Below are 24,643 nucleotides of genomic sequence, written 5' to 3' on the forward strand. Positions count from 1 at the left end.
GTGTGACATAAATGCAGATTTAAATATATGTTATCATCAAAATTTTTATATGTAATGTATTTGAAGTCAACTATATGTTTTGCATTAGAATGTAAATAAAATTTTTGCACTGTCATAAGTATTTAGATACATTTAAGTGAAATACATTAAAGTTCTAATGAAATATGAATTAAGTGCATTAAGTGAAATACATGAAATATATTTGAAATTCTAAGAATTCAGAAAAGTTTATATATATTTAAATATATAGAACATGTTCTTGGGGTAGCTGTTCCTTCTTTGATTTGTTGTGTATATTTTGTCCCTTTCAGCTAGGTGTGTGTGTGGCTGCTGCGGCCAACCCGGCCGCTGAAATTGAATGGTCCAAAAATGGCACACTGCTGGTCTCTGATGACAAGAGTATGTCATCACATCCTGTCCCAGTCTAAAACAATCACAGACACCAACAGCTGCACAAACACAACAGTCAGACAACATTTAAGACAACAGCTACACAACAGTCAGACAACAATTAAGACACACAGGCCGACAACAGTCAAAGCGAGATTCACAGCAGTTCTCATAACATTTTAGTGGAGCATTTGGATCAAACAAAACTACAGAATTATAGAGAAGACACACATACACAGAAAATACTGAGAAATATTAATCACACCGTAGATTACAGTAGTACAACAAAGTACATTTGTCATAATGAAACCCATAATTTTTAGAGAGTCATTATTTTTATTCTCTTTTTACTAACTGCTACTACTAGCTGACTTGTGTTCTTGTTTCTTTACTCTCACAGACATCGCTATCACAACCACCGTGACGGTGGACCCGACAACCGGCTTATCCACCACAAGGTCCAGTCTGCGCTACACGGCGGTGAAAGGCGACATCGGAGCCAAATTCACCTGCAGCGCCAAACACTACCTGCAAACCCAGCAGTCCCCTGCCGAGACCTTTGTCATACACTGTAAGCAGACCGCTTCGCCCCCTGGATGTCTTTGACCTGCATTGCATGTACATGGGCCTGTCACAAGAAGGATTGAGGAATCTTCACGTATTAATAGTCTGTGCTAGGAGTTAATCAGTGGGATTTACAATTAATCCGCACACAGGATATTCAGTGGAAACCAAAAGCAAGAACACTGAGGATGATGGGTCGGGGATTGTCCATCATATTTGTTTTTACGTTTGCGGCCTAGGGTGGTCTGACAGCCTAAGCCTCTGTCTACGCTGCAGTATGAGTTAGAATCTGGCCCACAGCTCTTTCAGGACTGTGTATATCCAATAAAGCATACATGCCTGAAACCTATTTTAGTTTTCTATTTCAAATCCCTTCACTAATTATACAACCCTGGTGCCACAAACCTTCTGCTTCAACCAGCTGAGCCAGAGGAAACATTGCATGTAACCACAGTTCCAAGGTAGAGATGGGATCGGCACAGAGTTGGAAAGGTATTTCAGTTTGGAGAACAGTGGATATGGAAGCTTTCCAGTTATGCTTTCAGACCGTGGAAACCTCCCGCCATGTGGTACAGTGGGGAGAAAGTATTTGATACACTGACGATTTAGCAGGTTTTTCTACTTACAAAGCATGTAGAGGTCTGTACTTTTGATCATAGGGACACTTCAACTGTGAGAGACGGAATCTAAAACAAAAATCCAGAAAATCACATTGTATGATGTTTAAATAATTAATTTGAATTTTTATTGCATGACATAAGTATTTGATCACCTACCAACCAGTAAGAATTCCGGCTCTCACAGACCTGTTAGTTTTTCTTTAAGAAGCCACTCATTACCTGTATTAACTGCACCTGCTTGAACTCGTTACCCGTATAAAAGAAACCTGTCCACACCCTCAATCAAACAGATTCCAACCTCTCCACAATGGCCAAGACCAGAGAGCTGTGAAGGACATAAGGAAAAAATGGTAGACCTGCACAAGGCTTGGATGGGCTACAGGACAATAGGCAAGCAGCTTGGTGAGAAAGCAACAACTGTTGGCACAATTATCCGAAAATGTAAGAAGTTCAAGATGATGTTCAATCTCCCTCGGTCTGGGGCTCCATGCAAGATCTCACCTGGTGGGTATCAATGATCATGAGGAAGGTGAGGGATCAGCCCAGAACTACACGGCAGGACCTGGTCAATGACCTGAAGAGAGCTGGGACCACAGTCTCAAAGAAAACCATTAGTAACACACTACGCCGTCAGGATTAAAATCCTGCCGCACGCAAGGTCCCCCTGCTCAAGCCAGCGCATGTCCAGGCCCGTCTGAAGTTTGACAATGACCATCTGGATGATCCAGAGGAGGAATGGGAGAAGGTCATGTGGTCTGATGAGACAAAAATAGATCTTTTTGGTCTAAACTCCACTCGCCGTGTTTGGAGGAAGAAGGATGAGTACAACCCCAAAAACACCATCCCAACCATGAAGCATGGAGGTGGAAACATCATTCTTTGAGGATGCCTTTCTGCAAAGGGGACAGGACGACTGCACTGTATTGAGGGGAGGATGGATGGGGCCATGTATCGCGGGATCTTGGCCAACAACCTCCGTAACCTCAGTAAGAGCATTGAAGATGGGTCCTGGCTGGGTCTTGCAGCATGACAATGACCCGAAACACACATCCAGGGCAACTAAGGAGTGGCTCCGTAAGAAGCATCTCAAGTCCTGGAGTGGCCTAGCCAGTCTCCAGACCTGAACACAATAGAAAATCTTTGGAGGGAGCTGAAAGTCCGTATTGCCCAGCGACAGCCCCGAAACCTGAAGGATCTGGTGAAGGTATGTATGGAGGAGTGGGCCAAAATCCCTGCTGCAGTGTGTGCAAACCTGGTCAAGAACTACAGGGAACGTATGATCCCTGTAATTGCAAACAAAGGATTCTGTACCAAATATTAAGTTCTGCTTTCCTGATGTATCAAATACTTATGTCATGCAATAAAATGCTAATATATTACTTAAGAATCATACAATGTGATTTTCTGGATTTTTGTTTTAGATTCCGTCACTCACAGTTGAAGAATACCTATGATAAAAATCACAGATTTCTACATGCTTTTGTAAGTGGGAAAACCTGCAAAATCGTCAGTGTATCAAATACTTGTTCTCCCCACTGCATTTTGACGGATCATATCAAGCTGTGTGTAGCTGTCAGCGGGTAACATTGTGTGTTCTACGTTCTACATGTGTGTTCTACGTCATAGAGTCCCAGCATATGTTCGATTATTTTTTTGGGATGTTTACTGCATGTCACCCGGAGTCACAAGACCATCTGTAACTCTTAGTGATTAATGAAATTGGAAACGCGGTCCGTCGGTACGAGCCGGCACTGTGATTCGCTTATTTCCGTCATCCTGTCAAACACTGCTCTGATAATTGAGTCTTTCTGGAGCGTCACACTCCGGGCACCGGTAGCTGAAGGCAGATATGAGCTGCGCCTCAGGGTGCACATACAATATGGCTCGCTTCACCACCCCATTCCATGGCCAACTCCAGCCTGACACTCTGCCAGCCATCGCAAATGACTCGAGAAATGAAGGACCGGGCCCCCCGCCGACGACTTTCCCTCCCTCTTTTGCTCCAGAGGGATTGTCTTTCAGATGACTCTGTTGTCTTTCTGTCTCTGCACAAGATCTGTCCATTCCTATCTCCCTTTTTGTGATTTTTCCCTCTCTCTGTCTTCCCCCTTTCTCTCTCCTCTCTCTCCCTCTCTGTCTTTCTTTACTTACACTATTTCTAGCTGGCTCATCACTCAACCTCTCTCTTCATTCCTTTTAACCCTCTCTCTGTTTGGCTTTCAGATCCAACAGAGAAGTTGAGCCTCCAGGTCCTGGCTAAGGCTCCCATAATTGAGGGTGACAACGTGACGTTGAAGTGCAAGGCAGACGGCAACCCTCCTCCAACCAGCTTCAACTTCAACATCAAGGCAGGTTGCCCCCTAGTGACATATCTCTATGTAGAAGATCTCTGGTCTCACTTTCATTCCATGGGGCCAAGCCATGTGACCTTAATCAATCAATCAATCAATCAATCAAATGAATTTTATAAAGCCCTTTTTACATCAGCAGTTCTCAGAAAGTGCATTTATAGACAACCAGCCTGAAACCAAAAAGTGCAAGCAACAAGATTTAATGTGCAGAGTTTAGGCAGAACACCCTAGTAGGATCCAAATGTAGGAAGAAACAAAGAGAGGAACCAGACACTGAGGGGTGGCCAGTCTTCCTCTGGCTGTCCCGGTCCACGTCATTGTTTTTGCTTGATCTGAAGACAAGCATGCCAATTAGTCCAAGTGGGCTATGACCAGAGTCCTTAAAATCCTAGTCTGCTGCATAACCAGGTAGACATTGACAAGGACAATCAGATGGGGTGTGGGCAGTGACTGCAGGAATCATCAAGCAGCAACTTGATCTGCAGCAACTTGATCTGCAACACATCATCCAGGAGGACTTTGGGGGCCATTTAGTCCTGAGGCATGTTCCAAAGGGTAATGTCCTCCTAAGGTCAACCAGGTAAAGTTAGAGAAAGCATTCCTAGTATTCACAAGGATAGCTAAGCATACTTTTCAGACTGACCCTTGTCCCCAGTTACACATAAACTACTGCAATGTAACAACTGGGACTTAAATTCAATCAAGGGCCCATTTTTAAGAAAACAAATTAGTCCTAAACAACTACTCAGGTAGACTTTAGGTGATAGCAACCTACAGTGTGCATGAACATCAACTAGCCAGAGTGATTAGCCAACATTAAAAAGGAAAAAGGAAATTAACCTTCTCAACTTTTTCATTTGGCTGTCAAATTTTGCTAGCAACGAACATTGTCGCAATGAATACGTCTGTCCGGTGCCCATTAATTTGATTGACATGAGAGATGTGCTAACTGTGGATGACATTAAATAAGTTCATTAAAGGAGCTAGAAAGTAGTGATTCAACTTTCTTGAACTGCACCAATCTATTGCATCAACCCAAAAATGCTTACTCGATCATGGAATGTTTAGTCAAAAGCCTATTTTTTTTTTAAATCTTATATAAACTTGCTATATGCATATTGGTATTTTTTGTGTTCTTTTTAAATATAATGTCTTTGCTTCATATCTGTTAAGTACTTAAAATACTGTTCCAATTTACAGGCAGTGATGTATTTCATAGAAGGACTTGATGATATATTGTAAATAAGTTATATAAGCAGAATGTACCCTACAGTTTTTTATTTGCTGTATAGTAATTATAATACATTTTTGTAATTTACTTAAGTGTTGAGACATTTTGTTACAGATCATGTACTAAATCACAAATGTCATGCTCAATCTAAAAATGTTTAATTGAATGTAAGCATGCATTGAACATCACATTATAGCTCCTCTAGGCTACATCCTTAAAATACTGTTCCAATTTACAGACAGTGATATTTTTTATAGAAGGATCAAGAATCAATAAGCAGAGTGTAGCCTACACTGTTTGTTTAATTCTCTTTACAGTAATTATAAAGCACTTTATTTTTCTAAAGTGCTGGGCCACCATGTTACAGATCAAGTACAAAATCAAGAATGTCACACTATAATGTAAAAACATTTAATTGAATGTAGGCCTGCAATGAAAATCACAAAGGCTCCTTTAGGCATCATCATTAAAATCAAAAGCTATTTCTATATGAAAATGCTATGGGATTTGCTGCACTGGCTTGGTTTGTAGGGCACTGTTATTGGGCCTAAATTATGCTGAAATAGCAACAAGTCTGTTGGCTACTGTTTGAAACTGTAACTGTAAGTGCAATCAGTCTGTGTTCACACTAATTGCATGCCAGACGATGCACATAATTTTTACGTTTACAAGTTTCTGCTCAGGTGACCAGACATTTACAAAGCAACTCAATAATGTGAGGGAACACTAAACCCTAGCTGACACACAGCAGTTCTTTCCACCTCACCCAACAGGGCCAGAAGGTGACAGTGAAAGATTCCGACTCCTACACCCTGACCAGCATCACCCGCGACAACACAGGCAACTACAAGTGCTCGCTGGTCGATGACAGCAAAATGGAGGCCTCAGAAAAGGTTGTCGTGAGTTGTGAGTATACACGACAGCGCTATTGTTTCAAACATCGTCAAGGACAAAGTTAGTGAGCAGACAAACGGCTTCAGTTTTGAAATCTCGGCTGAACTATTTTTTTGTGCCTCCTTAACAAGCTTGTTTCTCAGCTGTAAATGAAGTCACAGGAGCAGGGGAAGGTAATCACATTTATCTTGAAGAGGATTAACTGGTAGGAGAGTGGAGTTTGGGTGAGCAGAGGGAATAACTAATTAGAATTTCTGACATCTGTTGACCAGGCCTAAGCGTTGGAAAGGAAAAGCTCAGGGAAAACAGTGATAAGGCCAATTTCCAATGCCTCGGCCACACACACACACACACACACACACACAAACACACTTAATTACTCCCCTTGTTTCCTGAAGTGTGTGTTACTCCTCGTTAGTTCAGAAAGGCCCCGGCTAAAATTATGTGGATACAGCCACATCTCGCATGTGTCACCACTCCAGTGCATTTCACGCATCTTTAGCCCAAGCTTATTTCCTAACAAGGAAATTGAGTGTGTGTGGGGGGACACAATACATTTGGGAGAAGGAGGGCGGGGAGAAAAGGCTTCAGAGGGAACATGTCCTCCCTGATTTGCAAAGTCACTCACAGAGGCTGTGGGACTGCTTGTGGCACAGGGACGTGGGCACATCTCATCTGAGGTTCTGTTGCCGCTTTGTCGCCAGTGATGAACGCTACAAATGAGGAAACAGTAACTGCCTGCAGCGAACTGATAGGAACTTTTAACAATCCTTCCCCTCTCCCACCCCTCCTATTTCCAAGACCTGGATCTGAGTCTCAGCCCAACGGGTAAGGTCCTTAAGACGGTCGGTGACAACTTGGTGGTGAAGATGGAGCAGAACTCCTCCGGCGAGGCTAAAGTGTCATGGACAAAGGTATGAAGGGCACATTTTCTGCTAGAAAGATGAAAGGTTATGGAATTCAATTAAACAGTCTTTACAGTGTGCAGATTGCTATGTCCAGTCAGTATGGCGGAGCATTTGTGATTGGGAGTGGTTGTAATTAAAAAGCTTATTTCCAATTGCAAATCTTATACAGCTTATTGTATAATGGTTCTCCGCAAAATTTTCAAACAGCAAGTTTGGAATACAACTTATGGTTGTGCCCAGGAACATAGCTTATGTATTCCGGTAATGTGTATAAGCATAGGTTTTACTGCTGCTTGATCTGTTGATCCTAACGATCTGATGGGCTTAATTAACTCTTACAGGACAATGGGAAGTTGGACAAGGTGCCTACATTTGAACGTGTGACGTACTCTGACGCAGGATTCTATGTCTGTGAGGTGTCTGTGCCAGGGTTAAAGCGCAGCCAGTCCTTCCAACTGGAAGTAGAAGGTGCGTATCAATTTCCACCCACTCTGACGTTGGTTCCTAAGCTGGTTTCAGTTTCACTTTCGTTTGTCAGGTTGATCTTGGTGCCCAGGTTGACGTTGGTTCCATGTTGACCTTGGTTTCAGTTTGACCTCGGTTTCTCAGGTTGATCTCTGTTCCCAGGTTGACATTGGTTCCAGTTTTACATTGGTTCTCTAATTGACATCGCTTTCAGGTTGACATTGGTTCCCAGGTTGATACTGTTTCCTGTTGGTTTAAAGTGATTGACCTCTAACATGTTTCCAGAACTCTAAGACTAATCTCAATCTGTTAAATGCCTTATGTTTTATTCCAAAATAAATAAGTGAGATGGGCACCGGAGAAAATAATCATATGCTTTGGTGTCCTTCGCCAATTCATTGAAGCCTGGATTTAATCTCTCAGCCTGTTTTAAGCATTGCAACATTCAAAGGCAATTTCCTAATGAGCCGACGTCTGCAGTATTTTCCTGGTATTATAAAAGTCTGTGAACATTGCCTTTACACTGCAGCAAGACTCTACCGAAGAACAGCATGAACATCTCAAAAATGTCAATGTAACATGAGTCATGCATGTCAAATTATACAAAAAAAGATTGTATGATATGGTCTAATCTCAACATTAGCAAAATGTTAAGGTAACAAGACGGGAAACTACCCTGTGTGCACAATTATTAGGCAAATCGTTTTCCTCACAATTTATTTTATTGTTGAACAAACACAATGCTCTCAGTCAATCCAAAATATAATTGAACACAATGCTCTCAGTCAATCCAAAATATAATTGAACCTCAAACCTGAATGTTTAACAAAGGGAGAAAAAAAATCTGGGGAATACAAAAGTGGGCACAATTAGTGTGCAGAATTATTAGGCAACTAAATTACTAAAATAATTTCTCCAACTCACTTGTATATTTGCAATTTTTAGAGCAGGTGCAACAAATAAGTAACACGAAAAGAAAATTAAATAACATTTCTAGCCTTTAGTGACCAGTATAACCACCCTTTTGAATACCTGCCATGAGCCTTCCATCCATGCAGTCTGTCAGTTTCTTGATCTGTTCACGATCAATTTTCGCTGAAGCAGCAACCACAGCCTCCCAAATGCTTTTCAAAGAGGTGTATTGTCTTCCCTGAGTGTAAATCTCATGTTTGAGAAGGGTCCACAAGTTCTCAACAGGATTTAAGTCAGGTAAGAAAAGGGGCCAAGTCATTATTCAGGCATCTTTGAGGCCCTTGCTTGCTAGCCAAGCAGTGGAGTACTTGGATGCATGTGATGGAGCATTGTCCTGCATACAGAACATGGTCTTCTTGAATGCTGAGGACATCTTCCTGTACCACTGCTTGAAGAAAGTATCTTCCAGAAACTGGCAGTAGGTATGGGAGTTGAGTTTCAGTCCATCTTCAACCCAAAATGTCCAACTACCTCATCCTTAATGATAGCAGCCCATACCAGTATCCCTCCTCCACCTTGCTGGTACCTGACTCAAAGTGGTGCCCTGTGTCCACTAGTGATCCAGCCACAGGCCCATCCATCTGGTCCATCAAGAGTCACTCATTTCATCTGTCCATAAAACCTTAGAAAAATCTGTCTTCAGGTATTTCTTTGCCTAATCTATACGCTTGTGAATCTTATTCAGTGGTGGTCTTCTTTCAGCCTTCTTGACCTTCGCCATGTCTCTGAACACTTGACTCCTTGTACTTCTGGACACTCCAGATAGGTTGCAGTTCTGGAATATGATGACACTGGAGAATAATGGGTTCCTGGGAGCTTAATGTTTAATTCTTCTCAAGTCTTTTGCAGTTAAATTGCGTCTTTTCATCTCCATGCATTTTTTGCACCCCAGTTGACTATTCACAACAAAACGTTTGAGTGTCCGGTGGTCACGCCTCAATAGTTTAGATATTTCAAGAGTGTTGCATCCTTCTGAACGGCATTTTACAATTTACTTTTCAGAGCCAGTTGAATCTATTTTTTGGCCAATTTTACCTGAGGTCATAGAGCTGCCTAATAATTATGCACACATTGATATAAGGTGTTATTCACTGTTGCCACACCCTCCCTCATTACACCAATACATATCACCTGAAAATGATTCAATCCAATGAGCATTCAAATTCATATGGTTTGGAGTTGGAAAATGTGTATAGAAATTATAATATGATCAGAATACTCACTTGCCTAATAATTGTGCACGAAGTGTAGTCATTCAATGGGCTGTGCACAATTGACCTGTTGCTGTGTTTCTTGACAGGCAAACCAGTCATTAACAGGTTGACCAAGCTGCGCAGTGAGGACGGCAGACACAAGGTTCTGATCTGTGAGGCAGAGGGCGCACCCCAGCCCAGTGTCCAGTGGAGCATCAACGGCACAGATGTAAGCCATGCCGTGTGTGTGATTTCCAGGCGAGCTTGTGCTCCTGTTATAGAATCCTATTTTGTCCTTGTCTTGTATTTTGACATTTTATGTGTGGACTCACAGGAAGAGTATGTGCTGCATACGTAATCGCTAATACGGATCTTAATGAACTCTTATGATGACACACAATGGCCAAGCCAGAACAGTCCATAGGGGCAGGAACCATTTTCTTGTTTCTTTATGTTGAGGCAAGTTGATGGAATGGGTTCAAAAGCATCAGGTCAGATTTTTTCAAATCTTTGGAATGACCCCTAACCTCTGAATCTCAGAGCCAGGACACTACGTACGACCCTTTCAGTCTCAGGAAAGAGAATTGAAGTACATGCAGTGTATCACAGAATGTCAAGTTCTTTTCCACTATTTCAAGGACTTTTCAGAGTCAGTTTGTCTCAGCGTGATCATTATTCATCGCCTCATCTGCAGTGACAAGCATCAGTGAAATGTGTCCCCCATGACACTGGGCCTCTTTTGTCTCAGGGCTGAGTTTTTCTTGGATCATTCATGAGAGATAGAAAAGTCTTGAGTCTTGTATTTAATGCACCAAACATAGAGCCATGGTCTCTGTTCTTGCCCTTCATGTATATTCCCCAATGTCCGAGGGAAGGCAAACTAACGACCTTTGCCAGTTTACAGTTTACTTTTTCAAGCAGTTCCTTTTCCTTTGTCTCTGGCAAGAATAGAAGCCAGCAACAGCATTTAACAATTTCCGACAGATACAGTAGCAGATTGTCTGCAATGTGCTTTAAGAAGTGTGTTTGATTTACACGGTTGTATGTCTTGGCTGGAAGGAGTCAAACGGATGTATTGCGGATGTTTTCTGTGATAAAGCCAAGCACAAGCTGTTAGGTGGTTTGACATCTGGCAAATGTTATATTATCTTTCACTTCAGTTTATTTAAGAATACATCTCCCAGGATGCAGCAAATCAATACAGACTTGTAAGCGTCAATCTAGCCCTCAAGTTAACCATAATGTCCTAATGTTGGTTATTACTTGGAGCTGTCAAAACAGACAGTGAGACGCACATTTTCAGATAATCTGTAGCAACCTCTAGTGGTCACATGTAAGTGACCTCAACTCGTGTGTAAAATTTATTTGTCTTCCCCAGTGGTTTGCTTTAGTCTTACATTTGTCAAATATTAGTAGTTTCTGATCAAGGTATTAGTTAGGTAACACACAAATCAACTCCAGTTCACCCAAAAAAACAACCTGGGCATAAAGGTTACATGTGAGGTCACATTAAAGGGTGGAGTTCTTATTTTTGATATCTTTAATCAATGTCATTACATTATGATTATTAGTGTACTCAATAGTACGTTGTCATCTCATGAATTGCTCTGTACTTATACTGTAAGATATTGGAAGCCAGAAAGTTATTGTTGCATGTGGAATAGCTAATTGGGATCCTAATAAACAAAAATAAACCCTTGCCCTTTACAATAGAATTAAATAAAGCTTCATTTTCTGGGAGAGATTCAAAACCGGTTGAAAGCATTTTTGAGACTGTGACCTCCTGCAATTAACCACTGGTGGGATGAAGTACAATTGCTGAAAATCACTTGCCTCCAACCAAATTAATTTGAACTTTGAATATGTCCAGGGCATTATTACTTTGAAGTGTATTTTGTTGTGTGCTGTTATATAACAAATAATTCTGTTAAATTTTAATTTCAGAATTGTGCAAGTGTGCCAATGAATTTGACCGAACTTGGAGATTTTTCTGTTTTACAATTTACCTTGTAATGGGATTTTTTTAATTCCAAAATAGTACATCTCTGCATACATCTGCACCTCTGTGTAAAAGTAAGGCCAACGTACTTGTTGGGAATATTGTCTGCTTGTGTGTGCTCTTAACTGACAATAATTTTTTCCATCAGGAGGAGAGTTCCTATATCAATGGCAAGGCAGTTCACAAGATCACAGTGGTGCCCTCAGGAAACCTGACCGTTACTTGCTTTGTGACCAATAAGCTTGGAGAGATTCAAGGTTATAAATGTCACAACCTGTGAGTGTCCTGGTAACAATCAATGCTTAATAATGCCAAACACTAACTAGAATAGCATAGCTACAATACATCTCAGAGTCTATACTAATCCCTAACCTACATCCCTTCTAACTGTTACCCTAAAGTAGCCTTACAATAAATCATTTTCACTTGACTCTCTGGACCCTACTATGTCCCTGGATTCAATCTGAAAGCTGGTTTTAAAGGCGATAACCAATAGTGCCAATGTATGCAGCCATTTTATCCTGAATGGGAATTTCTGGAAACATTGCCTTTGAAAGCTACAATACTTTCTGATTGAATATCTATATTTTTGTATCTTGTCAGGGTACACATTGAACCACCTCTCTAAGAATCTAATAGTTGAAAAGGGGGTGGTAACTTGTCTATGAAAATTCCAATATGGAAAATAAGACCTACTCATATAGAAGTGAGCTATATGGGACCAAAGTTTTCCCCTGTATGTGGGTTTCATAGTAAATATGGATGGCTATGCTGGATATTCCACACTATAATTCTCATTCACTGGACATTGTACCATTGTCAGATCCTATGTCATCCATCTTGTTTCCTTTCCTCACTGGTCTCTCATGATCTGAATTGGTTTGGTTTGTTGGGTTTGTCTTTGTTGAGGTGCTGGACTGCCCCCCTCTTCTCCCTACTGTCTCTAGGGGTCAAGTTGCATGGACATTTTCCTTCTCACCACTTTGACCAAACATCAGGAATCTTGCTAAGTATACAAGGGCAAACTAAAATGCTTCAAGTTTTCACTTGCTTGCACACCAAATGACATGCTTCTGGCTGGTATTTGGAATATGTTAGACTTTTGTTTTTACAAATGATTTTCCTAGTCACAGTGCATGATTAATTTGATATTATTCATGGAAGTTAATTTTAATTTTATATTGATTCAGTAAATAAGGAGGAAATAAATCAGGTCAGCAAGGTAAGATTTTGCCCCCTAACCCACATGATTTAAATGGGCCCGTTCAACTTTCTGACACAACTACCAGGGTTGGCTGAATTATATACAGTGGGGAGAACAAAGTATTTGATACACTGCGGATTTTGCAGGTTTTTCTTTACTTCTAAAGCATGTAGAGTCTGTAACTGCACCTGTACATTTTCCGGATTTTTGTTTTAGATTCCGTCACTCACAGTTGAATAGTACCTATTGATAAAATTACAGACTTCTACATGCTTTGAAGTGGGAAACCTGCAAAATCCGCCAGTTGTATGAACAATACTGTTCTCCCCACTGTATATCTGTATATATCTCTTTACAATTCATTTGCGTGAGTCGACCACAACCATTTTCACAGCAAAAGCATGAATAAACCCTTTTCTTGAAAACTAAGTTAATCTATTCACAAACATATTTTTCCAAAACCTCAAGAATTATGAAGCTACCTCTCTTCTTGCGCAGAAAGTCTGACAATCTATTATTGATTACCAATTCCTAGCCTCCTGAGAGGTTGGATGGCTTTTTTTTTTTTTTACTCTGTAGGGAACTGAACAACCCGACATGACAAACTCATCACAGACCCTTCATTGTCCACCCCTGACAGATGTCATACCCATAAACATCCAGCCGTATTTACTTAGACAAAAATAGCTCACACATTATCATTTGCTTCGCTAGCCCTACTCCGAGCAGTAACATTAATGATTGAATGAGTGTGTGAGGGACATAGAGGAAGGTATTGCAGTGTTTGACATGATTTGTTTGTAGGGCACCAGGATGGAAGTTCGGACCAGGCTAAGCTGATTGTGGGCATCGTGGTTGGCCTCTTTGTAGCAGCCGTTGTTGTGGCACTGGTCTATTGGCTCTACATGAAGAATTCAAGGTACAACGCACAAACACATTTACATTTTAGTTGTATAGTATGATCATATTCCTGGCAAAACTAAAAAAGAGGTTTACGAATCATATGCAGATATTACTTTACAAACATGAGCTTGTGAGTGATGCGAACATTAGGGACAGAAAAGGAATACTAACGTCTGAGAAAAGTAGACATTAATTTACTGTGCAAAAGCATAGGCTTAGTAAAAATCTTTTTAGATACGAGAGTAAACCATCAATCAATCACATTTATTTATAAAGCCCTTTTTACATCAGCAGTTGTCACAAAGTGCTTTTACAAAACACCCACCCTGAGAGAGAAATGTTGATTATTCATAATCATTAACAATGTCACAGTTACACATTAGCATGTACCAGCAGAGGAGCCAAGAGGGTTACAGTCTCAAGTCGAGACACAAACCACCTTTCAAAAGTTTGGGGTCACTTTCACATTTCATTATTTTCCATGAAAACACATGAAATGAGTGGAATAGGAAATATAGCAAAATGAATAAGAAATATAGTTATTGACAAGGGCCTGGTTTCCCAATAATGTGGCACTTTACGACAGCTTAACGATGCATGCACCCTAAAGATGGACTTGGTTACGAAAGTACTTACGCCTGTTTCCCAAACCACCATGTACGGTTGCTCTTTATGAAGTGCATCGTAAGTGCCATATATACCAGCCATTGGAATGAAATTAGGCCATCTTTGGGGTTTGGAAAGGAATTAAGCCATGAATATGTTTTGAAATATAACCTATTGCATTTCGATAGAGCTTAATTACTTATCAGAAGCATATAATATTGCTGGCAATGTATTCTCCTACTACTTAAGCATCAATAGGAAGAAAAAAAAATCGAAGTAGTAGTGAAATTTAGGGTGTATGAAACTGTTATATTCAACCAATTGGGTGGACTTCAGCCAATCAAATTTCTCCAGAAATCGATAATGATATTCCAATTATCAGTTCCTCCGGTAGCTATATCAACACGACTGGTTAAACTGTAATATAAAAGTAGACGATGGTAATATAAAGGCAGACGAGGTAGAGAGGCACCAGCACCTATCCATCAAAAACAGTACCAGTACTATGCAGGGTTTCAGACTTGTTGATGGGTCATTTTGAACACTTTTTCTTAATTGTTTTACTTTACGTTTTTCTTCATCCTCAGTAACCAATTGCATTCAATTACATCTTACTCACGCAATTATTTATACATCAAAACAGTTTTGATAATTTTTATTTGTTCTATTGCACCTTAATATTAACTGTTTGTGATCACTCCTCGCATGTTGAGGGACGCTCTATTTCACAAAACCGTAAAGTATCTGTACAATGGACTAACGAGTGGTCCCAGAACACTTGTCAATTAACGAGCGATGTTACGTGCCACTTCAGTAACGATGCTTTTGGGAAACGCATTGATAAGATAACGAGGCCCTTACGTGCCTCTTACGATCTTCTTAGTGCTTTGGGAAACTGGGCCAAGGTTATTAATAATTGATTTTTAATTGGAAATCATAATTGTGTCCTTCAAACTTTGCTTTCGTCAAAGAATTCTCCATTTGCAGCAATTACAGCCTTGCAGACCTTTGGCATTGTAGTTGTCAATTTGTTGAGGTAATCTGAAGAGATTTCACCCCATGCATCCTGAAGCACCTCCCAAAAGTTGGATTGGGTTGAGGGACACTTCTACGGCACCATACAGCCAAGCTGCTCCCACAACAGCTCAGTACGGTTGAGATTCAGTCTCTGTGCTGGCCACTCCATTATAGACAGAATACCAGCTCACCTCTTCTTTCTTAAATAGTTCTTGCATAGTTCGGAGCTGTGCTTTTGGTTATTGTCTTGTAGTGGGAAGAAATTGGCTCCAATCAAGTGCCGTCCACAGGGTATGGCAAGGCATTGCAAAATAAACTGTTAACATTCTTTCTCCAAGATCCCTTTTAACCTGTACAAATCTCCCACTTCACCACCACCACCAAAGCACCCTGACATGCATAACAGATGGCGTCAAGCACTCCTCCAGCATCTTTTCATTTAGTCCCCATCTCCTGAATGTTGTTCTTTGTGATCAGAAAACCTCAAACTTGTCATTTCTAACATTAACAATGGCTACATTGTATTTCTGATCCATTCAGTGTTATTTTAAGGGACAAAATATTTGCTTTTTTTTCAGAAACAAGGAACCCCTTAAGTGAACCTAAACTTAGAATGGTAGTGTATGTGGACCCAGCAACTTGACCAGACCCTTATCAGTGACATTTTATTAAACTATGTCATGTAACCTGTATAAAATAAATGTAACCAAAAATAGCAGTAGGCTACTTTCCAGGTCTCTCTGTCATTATCAATCAGTTAATTTTTGTCATGGATCTGTACTTTTTTTTTTTTATACTAATCACAGGAATTAACCATTTGAGCCATGTTCTTTGTTTTAGTTGACTGTTAGTTAATTCCCATTTTCCCACATGAGCTGTCCCTCAAATGTCTGGGTTACACCTCAGAAAGAATAACGTAACTCGCAGCTGATATTTTCAGTACACGCATGTAATCACAATTAGCTACTTGAGAGGTAAAAGCTTGAGGTGAAACCTTTGGACGTTTATTATAAAAACACATCTTTTGGCTTGAGTATTCTTCTATATGATTTATTAAACATATTGTAGAGTTATTTCCGTGTAGGCTCCACACAAAAAATTGCCTTTAAGTTTCTATTGGTGTGTAGTGCCACTTTAAAGAGCTACAGACTGAATTGAGCCCTAGGTAAAGCAAATCTCTTCTTCAGACAAGGGACCTGGAAAACCGGAGAGAAGGAAACCGGAACATCTGAAGAAAGCAAGAAACTAGAAGAGAACAACCACAAAGTGTAGAGACAGCTGGGCGGTATGCATACTCGAGGGACGAAGGAGGTATGAACAGCATCCAACTGACATAAGCAATTAGAACATCTATATTCTTTAGATTATATAGCTCGCTTTCTTGGAACTAAATCAATTTAATATTTTTTTACCTGAATAATTGTTTGATTTATTTAGTTCATATCCTAGTACACAAATTTTATGCACATGGGGTCTCCATTTGTTTGTGCTGTATCTTTTCAATGATGTATGTGTGTTTTTACTGCTCTTGGGAACAGTGCGCAGCAAGTAGTTGCATTCTGTCCCTTCCACAAATTGGCAACTTTAGCATATATTGTCACAGGATGGTATAGTAGGCTGCAAATTTAAAGGACATTATTGAGTGTTATAATAAATAGGGTCTGCCACTTTGATCTCCTACAAGCAAACAAAACTAGCATTAAATGTGCATTTCACATTTTCATATTTTTCATATCATGAAAACCACCAAGTTTAAAGTGCAGTTACAAGATATGGCAACAGAATTTGGTTTTTGAATGGGCAGAAACAACAACATTAACTGTCCAATGGTAAGGATGCAAGACTGTGTTCCCCAACAAATAACGACAAGTGTGTTTCACGGGGGGATTAAATTCATACTACTGTATGTGCAGATTTATAAAGATATGAGGGGAGTTAGGGTTAAAGCACATGAAAACAAATTAAATTATTGCTCTTTTGTTTGTTTAACTGTTGTATCCTCAACTTAATTCTTCCATAATTACCGAACTGTTCCATTTTAATTCTTACTTTTATCCATTTTTCTATTTTTCCTGGAACTAAATATTTCAGTTAAGCCCTATACTTGTGGACCGTTTCACCACGAGTGGCAAGTGTTAACATAAGCACACTGATATCTTTTTACAGGGAAGAAGCAGTTGAGAGAGGTCATGACCTATTGGACTTGCTCTACGATATCAAAATGAAGACACATGATTGGCCGCCTATACCCTCCATCTGGCTTCAGAATGAACAGCACGTATTCCAGATTATTCCCTAAACCAGATGAACAGTCCCACCACTGACCCATGCAGTCTCTGAGAAAAAAAGCGAAACATTTTGTGTCGTGCATTGATTTTGATTCTGCGCTCAAGACTGCTTCTCGTTTAATTTTTGTGTTCCTGGTGAATGCTTGCGCACAGTTAGTGACGTGGGTTTAAGCTCTTGTGTTTTTTTTTTTTTTATATATTTAAATTTAGCGAAAATATGTATAATTCACTGTATACTTTTTAGGCCTGTAATAAATGTTACATGGGTGAGCAAAAGTCACCTGTTCCGTGCCTGGAATAGCAGACCGCCAGGTAGCTTAGCTGCTCTACATTGCACTACTGGTGGTCAGCGGTTCTGGTGGTCCTCCTTCCCAGAGAGAAGAGAATTCACTGCTGTTACCCTTCAGTTCCCCGAGGTTGCATTCATAGTCGTTTGTGTTTCAGCAGCTGTACCTCTTTCAGTTGTTATTGTAGGTTCCTCCCCTACAAGCGGCAAATGGAGATCTCCTGAAATGTTCTATTTTTGTGTCACAGCCAACCACATGCCTCAACAACAAAAGAATATAGCATGATTGTCTGGTGAAAACCTGATCTCCAAAAAATACATTTATCAGGAAATTAAATGACAAAGTAAGCCAATTAACAAATATTCAAAACATTTAGAAGCTACAGTATTTTGAATACATTTTGTAGTCATTAAATTGTCATACTACACTGACAGGAGTGTCTGCTGTCCAATAATGTAAAAACAAATATTGGCACAAATGGATTTTGCTCGGTTTTCATCAGACAGTGGCAACAGGAGACACACAGTTATTTTTGTAATGCAACATTACACATGAAAGGTAAGGCATGTGATGACATGTCGTCTCCTTTCTCTCCACCTCTAATTGATATACCATGACACTAATATTTTGATTGTACATCATTCCCAGATTAATATTAGTTCCAACTGTGTTGTCATCTCCTGTGCGTTGTGTACATCCTTAATTCTCTTTCCTGTGCCTTACTGTAGTTAAAGGCAATTTCTAGTGAAGTATTCATGGTTTAGTTTTTTTGTCATTTGGAGAGGTTCACTGTAAATACGTTGGTTGTGAATGTCCAGCTTGTATTTTGCTCTATTTATACTGCGTGAGATGTCAGGTTAGCAGCAGCATGCTTTCTAGACTTGTTTGTTAAATGTGCATCATTTAAACTGTTGGAAAAGGTATTGTCAGAATATGTAAGTCAGAGAGGCATTTGAAACAGCACGCAGTTTGTGTTTTATTTTTTGGGGGTCAAAGGATTGTAGAAAAGGTGAGGATGATGGTAAAAGTGTGATAGGTAAGTTGTATTCTCATGCATACTGTTCATTTAAGAATCATCAGGTCAGCAGTGAAACCAAAGAGGGTAAAATGAGAAGGCCATACAAGTATTGTAAATACTGACTTTTGTTTTTGTACTTTTGTTGAGAATAAAGTGTACATTTTGAAGAAAAGTGTTCTTTTTCAAGGGATTTGAAAAATGTCAACAAATCTGTTTCCATCATGTATACTATAGACATGTAACTTAAAGAGCATTTGACAAGCAAATTGCTTGAATATATCCTTTCAGGTGAATATATACCTTTACACTTTCCATGTTGTGAAAATGTAACATGATAATTTTTTTGTTTCACTTCATGACTGATACTGAAATGGAATAATCCCCAACCCTATGTCCTAAACTACTTCCTGCGCCTCAGAATAACTTATAGGTATCAATTCAATTCACATGTAAGTAGTCTGCATGAACCAAATTTTCGCTTCCACCAGTGACTTGTTACTTGTAATCAGCTTTTGATAACCCAGTTCACATGAAAGGTAATTTCTTAGGCTACCATGTACATTCCATGTCTTAGAATGTGCACTTTAACCAACCTGGTCTCAGGATTAAATGTAAATGTAACATAGTATAGGTATATCTGTGACAATGACATGGTTTGAATTACAGGAGGGATTGGAGCGGTTTGACCCCCAAATTAAGACCTGGCCCCTCCAAAAAAGGGTAAAAACAACAGGTCGGGGTTCAAAACATTTATATATAGTGTTCTTACTTGTAATCATGAATATTATAATACATTTAATTAGCATATTCATGCCTGGAAAAAAAATCTAATATGATTTCAGACACCCCTAAAGTGGACCATACCATTTCGTAACCTTGACGTCTCATCTGCCTGTCTCACTCCCAACATTGCAACGGCTTATTTTAATGAATGCTCCCCCACATTACAACAGGTAAACTGGAACTATGGAGACATTCATTTATTAAATATAAGGTTGGCGATACACAGTACTTTTGACTTTATGGCAGAGAACATTACACAGTATTATACTTCCATAGATTCAACATTGCCAACCTTATATTGAATGAATGTCTTCATAGTTTCGGTTTACCTGTTGTAGTCAGTTATAGTAGGGGCAGCTTTAATTAATGACACACAAATGACGCATGAGTGACATACTGGCAAAAGTTGGACTGTGTTGTGATGTTCTCTCTCCCCCTTCAAGGGAGTCCCTTGGTTAAACTAGCATGTTTAAAAGTCATTTATTCTGGCTTAAACTGCATGGAAATGTAACTATGAAAAAGTTTTGCCATTGGTTATGGTTGGCAAAAACGGCCGTTACTTGTGTCAAATCTGTCTGAGGCTTCCCCTCATTTGCATATTTTCTGACTCGCTGTGTGCCTATGGCTTGGTATTTCAGCCCAGGAGAGTCAACCCAAATCTCTGTGGTCAATGTTTTAAGGTAAGATGGATTTGATAGAATCTTTTACATTAGGCTACTTTGAAGACTGAAACATTTGCCTAGCTAATAAAGGCATATACCACTCAAATATCAGCCGAATTTGACGGCTGTTTTCTTACCTTGAAAATAGTCTGATACTCTTAGGAAACAGCTGACAAATTTAGAATATTGAGGTGGTCTGTGCCTTTAGTCAGGCACAGGTCTAGATGCTGTATGCTAGTAACACATCTGCGTGCCTTTGGCTCTGGTTTTGTGTGGGTCTGTCTTTGAGTGGAAAGGATGGTCTTGCCGTTATTGCTGCCAGTTTTGCTCTAGAATTCTTTGTTGGTGACCCAAGACTACAATAGTTGTGTGGTTCATGACCCATGAGCTGGTGTAATGGGTTGGATTGATCATCATCTACAGACTGCAGACATTACATTAAACAAGCTAGATTCTGTAAGGATTGTATTACTTCAGTTTACGGAAGCATGCCCCTGCACTGTAATGGGATCCCTTACTGCCCTGGAGAAAAAGTTGACCCTCTCGATTGTAACTGTATAATTCACACTCTGGCCAGCTATTTTCATGTAATATGGTATGCTGCATTAGGGTACATAACATTGAGCTATTACACTCACCTAAAGGATTATTAAGAACACCTGTTCAATTTCTCATTAATGCAATTATCTAATCAACCAATCACATGGCAGTTGCTTCAATGCATTTAGGGGTGTGGTCCTGGTCAAGACAATCTCCTGAACTCCAAACTGAATGTCAGAATGGGAAAGAAAGGTTATTTAAACAATTTTGAGCGTGGCATGGTTGTTGGTGCCAGACGGGCCGGTCTGAGTATTTCACAATCTGCTCAGTTACTGGGATTTTCACGCACAACCATTTCTAGGGTTTACAAAGAATGGTGTGAAAAGGGAAAAACATCCAGTATGCGGCAGGCCTGTGGGCGAAAATGCCTTGTTGATGCTAGAGGTCAGAGGAGAATGGGCCGACTGATTCAAGCTGATAGAAGAGCAACTTTGACTGAACTAACCACTCGTTACAACCGAGGTGTGCAGCAAAGCATTTGTGAAGCCGCAACACGCACAACCTTGAGGCGGATAGGCTACAACAGCAGAAGACCCCACCGGGTACCACTCATCTCCACTACAAATCTACAAATAGGAAAAAGAGGCTACAATTTGCACAAGCTCACCAAAATTGGACAGTTGAAGACTGGAAAAATGTTGCCTGGTCTGATGAGTCGCGATTTCTGTTGAGACATTCAGATGGTAGAGTCAGAATTTGGCGTAAACAGAATGAGAACATGGATCCATCATGCCTTGTTACCACTGTGCAGGCTGCTGGTGGTGGTGTAATGGTGTGGGGGATGTTTTCTTGGCACACCTTAGGCCACTTAGTGCCAACTGGGCATCGTTTAAATGCCACGGCCTACCTGAGCATTGTTTCTGACCGTGTACATCCCTTTATGACCACCATGTACCCATCCTCTGATGGCTACTTCCAGCAGGATAATGCACCATGTCACAAAGCTCGAATCATTTCAAATTGGTTTCTTGAACATGACAATGAGTTCACTGTACTGAAATGGCCCCCACAGTCACCAGATCTCAACCCAATAGAGCATCTTTGGGATGTGGTGGAACGGGAGCTTCGTGCCCTGGATGTGCATCCCAGAAATCTCCATCAACTGCAAGATGCTATCCTATCAATATGGGCCAACATTTCTAAAGAATGCTTTCAGCACCTTGTTGAATCAATGCCACGTAGAATTAAGGCAGTTCTGAAGGCGAAAGGGGGTCAAACACAGTATTAGTATGGTGTTCCTAATAATCCTTTAGGTGAGTGTATAACATATGTGCTAAAATGTGGCCTGTGTTACAATTATTACTGAAACATATCATATCCTAGGAATATCCAACAACTTATGACATTTTACCAATTAAGGTTAAGATTATGCATCACAGTACTGAGGTTAGGAAACAAGTGCAGAACCTTGGTCCATCTGGAACACTCATGGCTCCATGCACAAAATGTGTTTCCTTGCCAAAGACCAGGGATCAAAACCCTTCAACACCTGTCTCCCTATATTTCTAAATGTCAATAAAAGCATTGAAAAAAGTATAATTCATAAAAAAATATATATATTTAAACAAAGAACCAAAACAGACCTCTATTGATTCAAACTTGCTTATAGACTGAATCTGAGGTGTTTTTTACCAAACCATACTTCCCCCAGGCGGTTGGCCTTAACTTAACATTCTACTAATGAGTGTCCCAGATTTAAATAAAGTAAAAAGGATTTAGGGTTTGAGACCATCTTGAGCCAATAGCTTGCTGACAGTGCTGGACTGTTAACATGGAATTATTTATAGGTCAAATATTTTGCCAAGCACCAGTCAGTCACAATCTCTTGAGTCTATTTATGGATCATAACCTTGCACTTTCATTACCTTGTGAAATTAACTAATTTGTAGTCTAAATAAAGTGATATGCAGAGTACACATGGCAAACTATGGAATTCTTACTTTCATGATTCTACTTAACAATCCCCTAAAAAGATCAAATATACTGTAGAAGTAAAATATAAATGGCAACACAAAACAATGGCAGCAATAATTATAATAATATTAGCAAAGATATATTGATATAAGATATACCGACTCCTATTAATTTTCTTATTTGTAGTGTAAATAAAGCTGCTTTAATTCATTTAATTAAAGGCAAACAGTGAAATTCTTTCTGCCAGGTTCCTACTTAACAATGGCAGCAGGGAGAATAACAATTGCATAAAGACAGTATTGGCAGTGATTGTAATACATACCTATTTACAGTATGAGCTAATACATCTTTATTTCGATGGGTGAGTGCGTGAATTTGTGTGAAGGAAAAATGCATGGATACTCTGGGTGCTGCAGAGATAACAATTCAACTGGACCGATTTGGAATGCTGGATTTCTTTCTAGCCTTAGGGAGCAAATGCAGTTGTGTGCTCTTCACAACACTGGTGGCATTGATAGACCCTGAAAAGTCCTCGGTTATATGGACAATAAGGAACTGAAAACTGCTGACTACTGCTGCCCTGTTGATGTGGATCGGGGAGTGTTCCTTCCTCCGTTTCTTGAAGTCAACAATCACCTTTGTTTTTTTAACGTTCCAATAAAGGTTTTTGTCCTGACACAACAATGCTAGTTTGCCTGTAAGCCGGCTCCTAATTGTTTGGTAACATAACTAAAATTGCGGTGTTGTTTGCAAATTTGATGCAGTTAGTGCTGTGTAGAGCCACTCAGTCTTGGGTGAACAGGGGGGTAAAGCGGAAGGCTGATGACACTCCTGGGAAGGAGGTCACAGTGTTAAGCATCAGTGAGAGGTTTTTTCCAATTCTCACAGCTTTACCGGTCAGAAAGTCCAGTATTCAATTGCAAAAGGGTATATCCAGACCCAGCTGTTCTGAACTTAGTGATGAGTTATGAGGGAACAATCATGCTGAACTCTGTAATATAGTCAACAAACAACATTGCCACGTAGGCGTTCCTTTTCTTTAGGTATTTTGCGGCACTGTTAACACCACAATTTCTTACATAATTAAATGTACCCAAACGATAAGAACTTTTTAAACAAATTGTCAAGTAATTACATTTTACAGTCTGGATATTACTGTTTTATGCAGCCTTATAACACGTTTGGAGGAAACAATGTTAATGATCACAGCAAAGTTAAGGTTAAAACTTAAATCAGTTCTCCGCATACACATTTTCCAACACCAGGCCGGCAAGTCTGTTAAATATTTGTAACAGTAGCTGTGTTTCTATTAACGTGTCGAAAGATTTCCAGAGTGGTGTTTTCACCAAACTGACTGCAGTGTATGGTGATTTAGTGCTCATAAAAATACTTTTCAACCTGTTTAATGTGCCAAATAACTGTCTAAAGTTCCACATAATCGGTCCATTAATCACCTTTCCACTGAACAGATGTTTTGCCACAAAAGCTCAGATTTTCACATCTGTAGAGAAAGTTTTTGTAAATTCCAGGTCAACTACATGTATAATGTAGTTTAAAATGTATTCTAGATAACTGCTTTTGAAATCATTAACCCTGATACTGATCATTATTTTATTAATTTACGCACAAAGGAATTTCCACTATTTGTTGCTCTTTTAATTTTACAGCAGGGGTGATAGTAGAAAAAAATCCTGAGCCTGAACTTTTTCTCCCTGGGAGGTAAGCGGGCCTCTAAGCCCTGATCAACATAATTGTCAAGCGGGATCCAGGGGTG

The 24,643-nt window shown here is 39.9% G+C and overlaps 1 protein-coding gene across 1 annotated transcript in view; it reads left to right on the forward strand.

The window, feature by feature from the left end:
* Positions 1-19,082, forward strand: part of alcama (activated leukocyte cell adhesion molecule a) — a 77,254-nt gene extending 58,172 nt beyond the window's left edge. The window contains exons 5-15 of the mRNA XM_010901756.5: positions 312-399; positions 791-961; positions 3,798-3,922; positions 5,930-6,062; positions 6,852-6,964; positions 7,300-7,426; positions 9,696-9,817; positions 11,736-11,863; positions 13,596-13,710; positions 16,505-16,628; positions 17,484-19,082. Coding sequence (XP_010900058.2) covers positions 312-399; positions 791-961; positions 3,798-3,922; positions 5,930-6,062; positions 6,852-6,964; positions 7,300-7,426; positions 9,696-9,817; positions 11,736-11,863; positions 13,596-13,626 — 1,038 coding nt within the window. The 3' untranslated portion in view covers positions 13,627-13,710; positions 16,505-16,628; positions 17,484-19,082. The remainder of the gene's footprint in view (positions 1-311; positions 400-790; positions 962-3,797; positions 3,923-5,929; positions 6,063-6,851; positions 6,965-7,299; positions 7,427-9,695; positions 9,818-11,735; positions 11,864-13,595; positions 13,711-16,504; positions 16,629-17,483) is intronic.
* The last annotated feature ends 5,561 nt before the right edge of the window (positions 19,083-24,643 follow it).

Source organism: Esox lucius, chromosome 7, assembly GCF_011004845.1.
Source record: "Esox lucius isolate fEsoLuc1 chromosome 7, fEsoLuc1.pri, whole genome shotgun sequence".
Classification (NCBI taxonomy): Eukaryota; Metazoa; Chordata; class Actinopteri; order Esociformes; family Esocidae; genus Esox; species Esox lucius.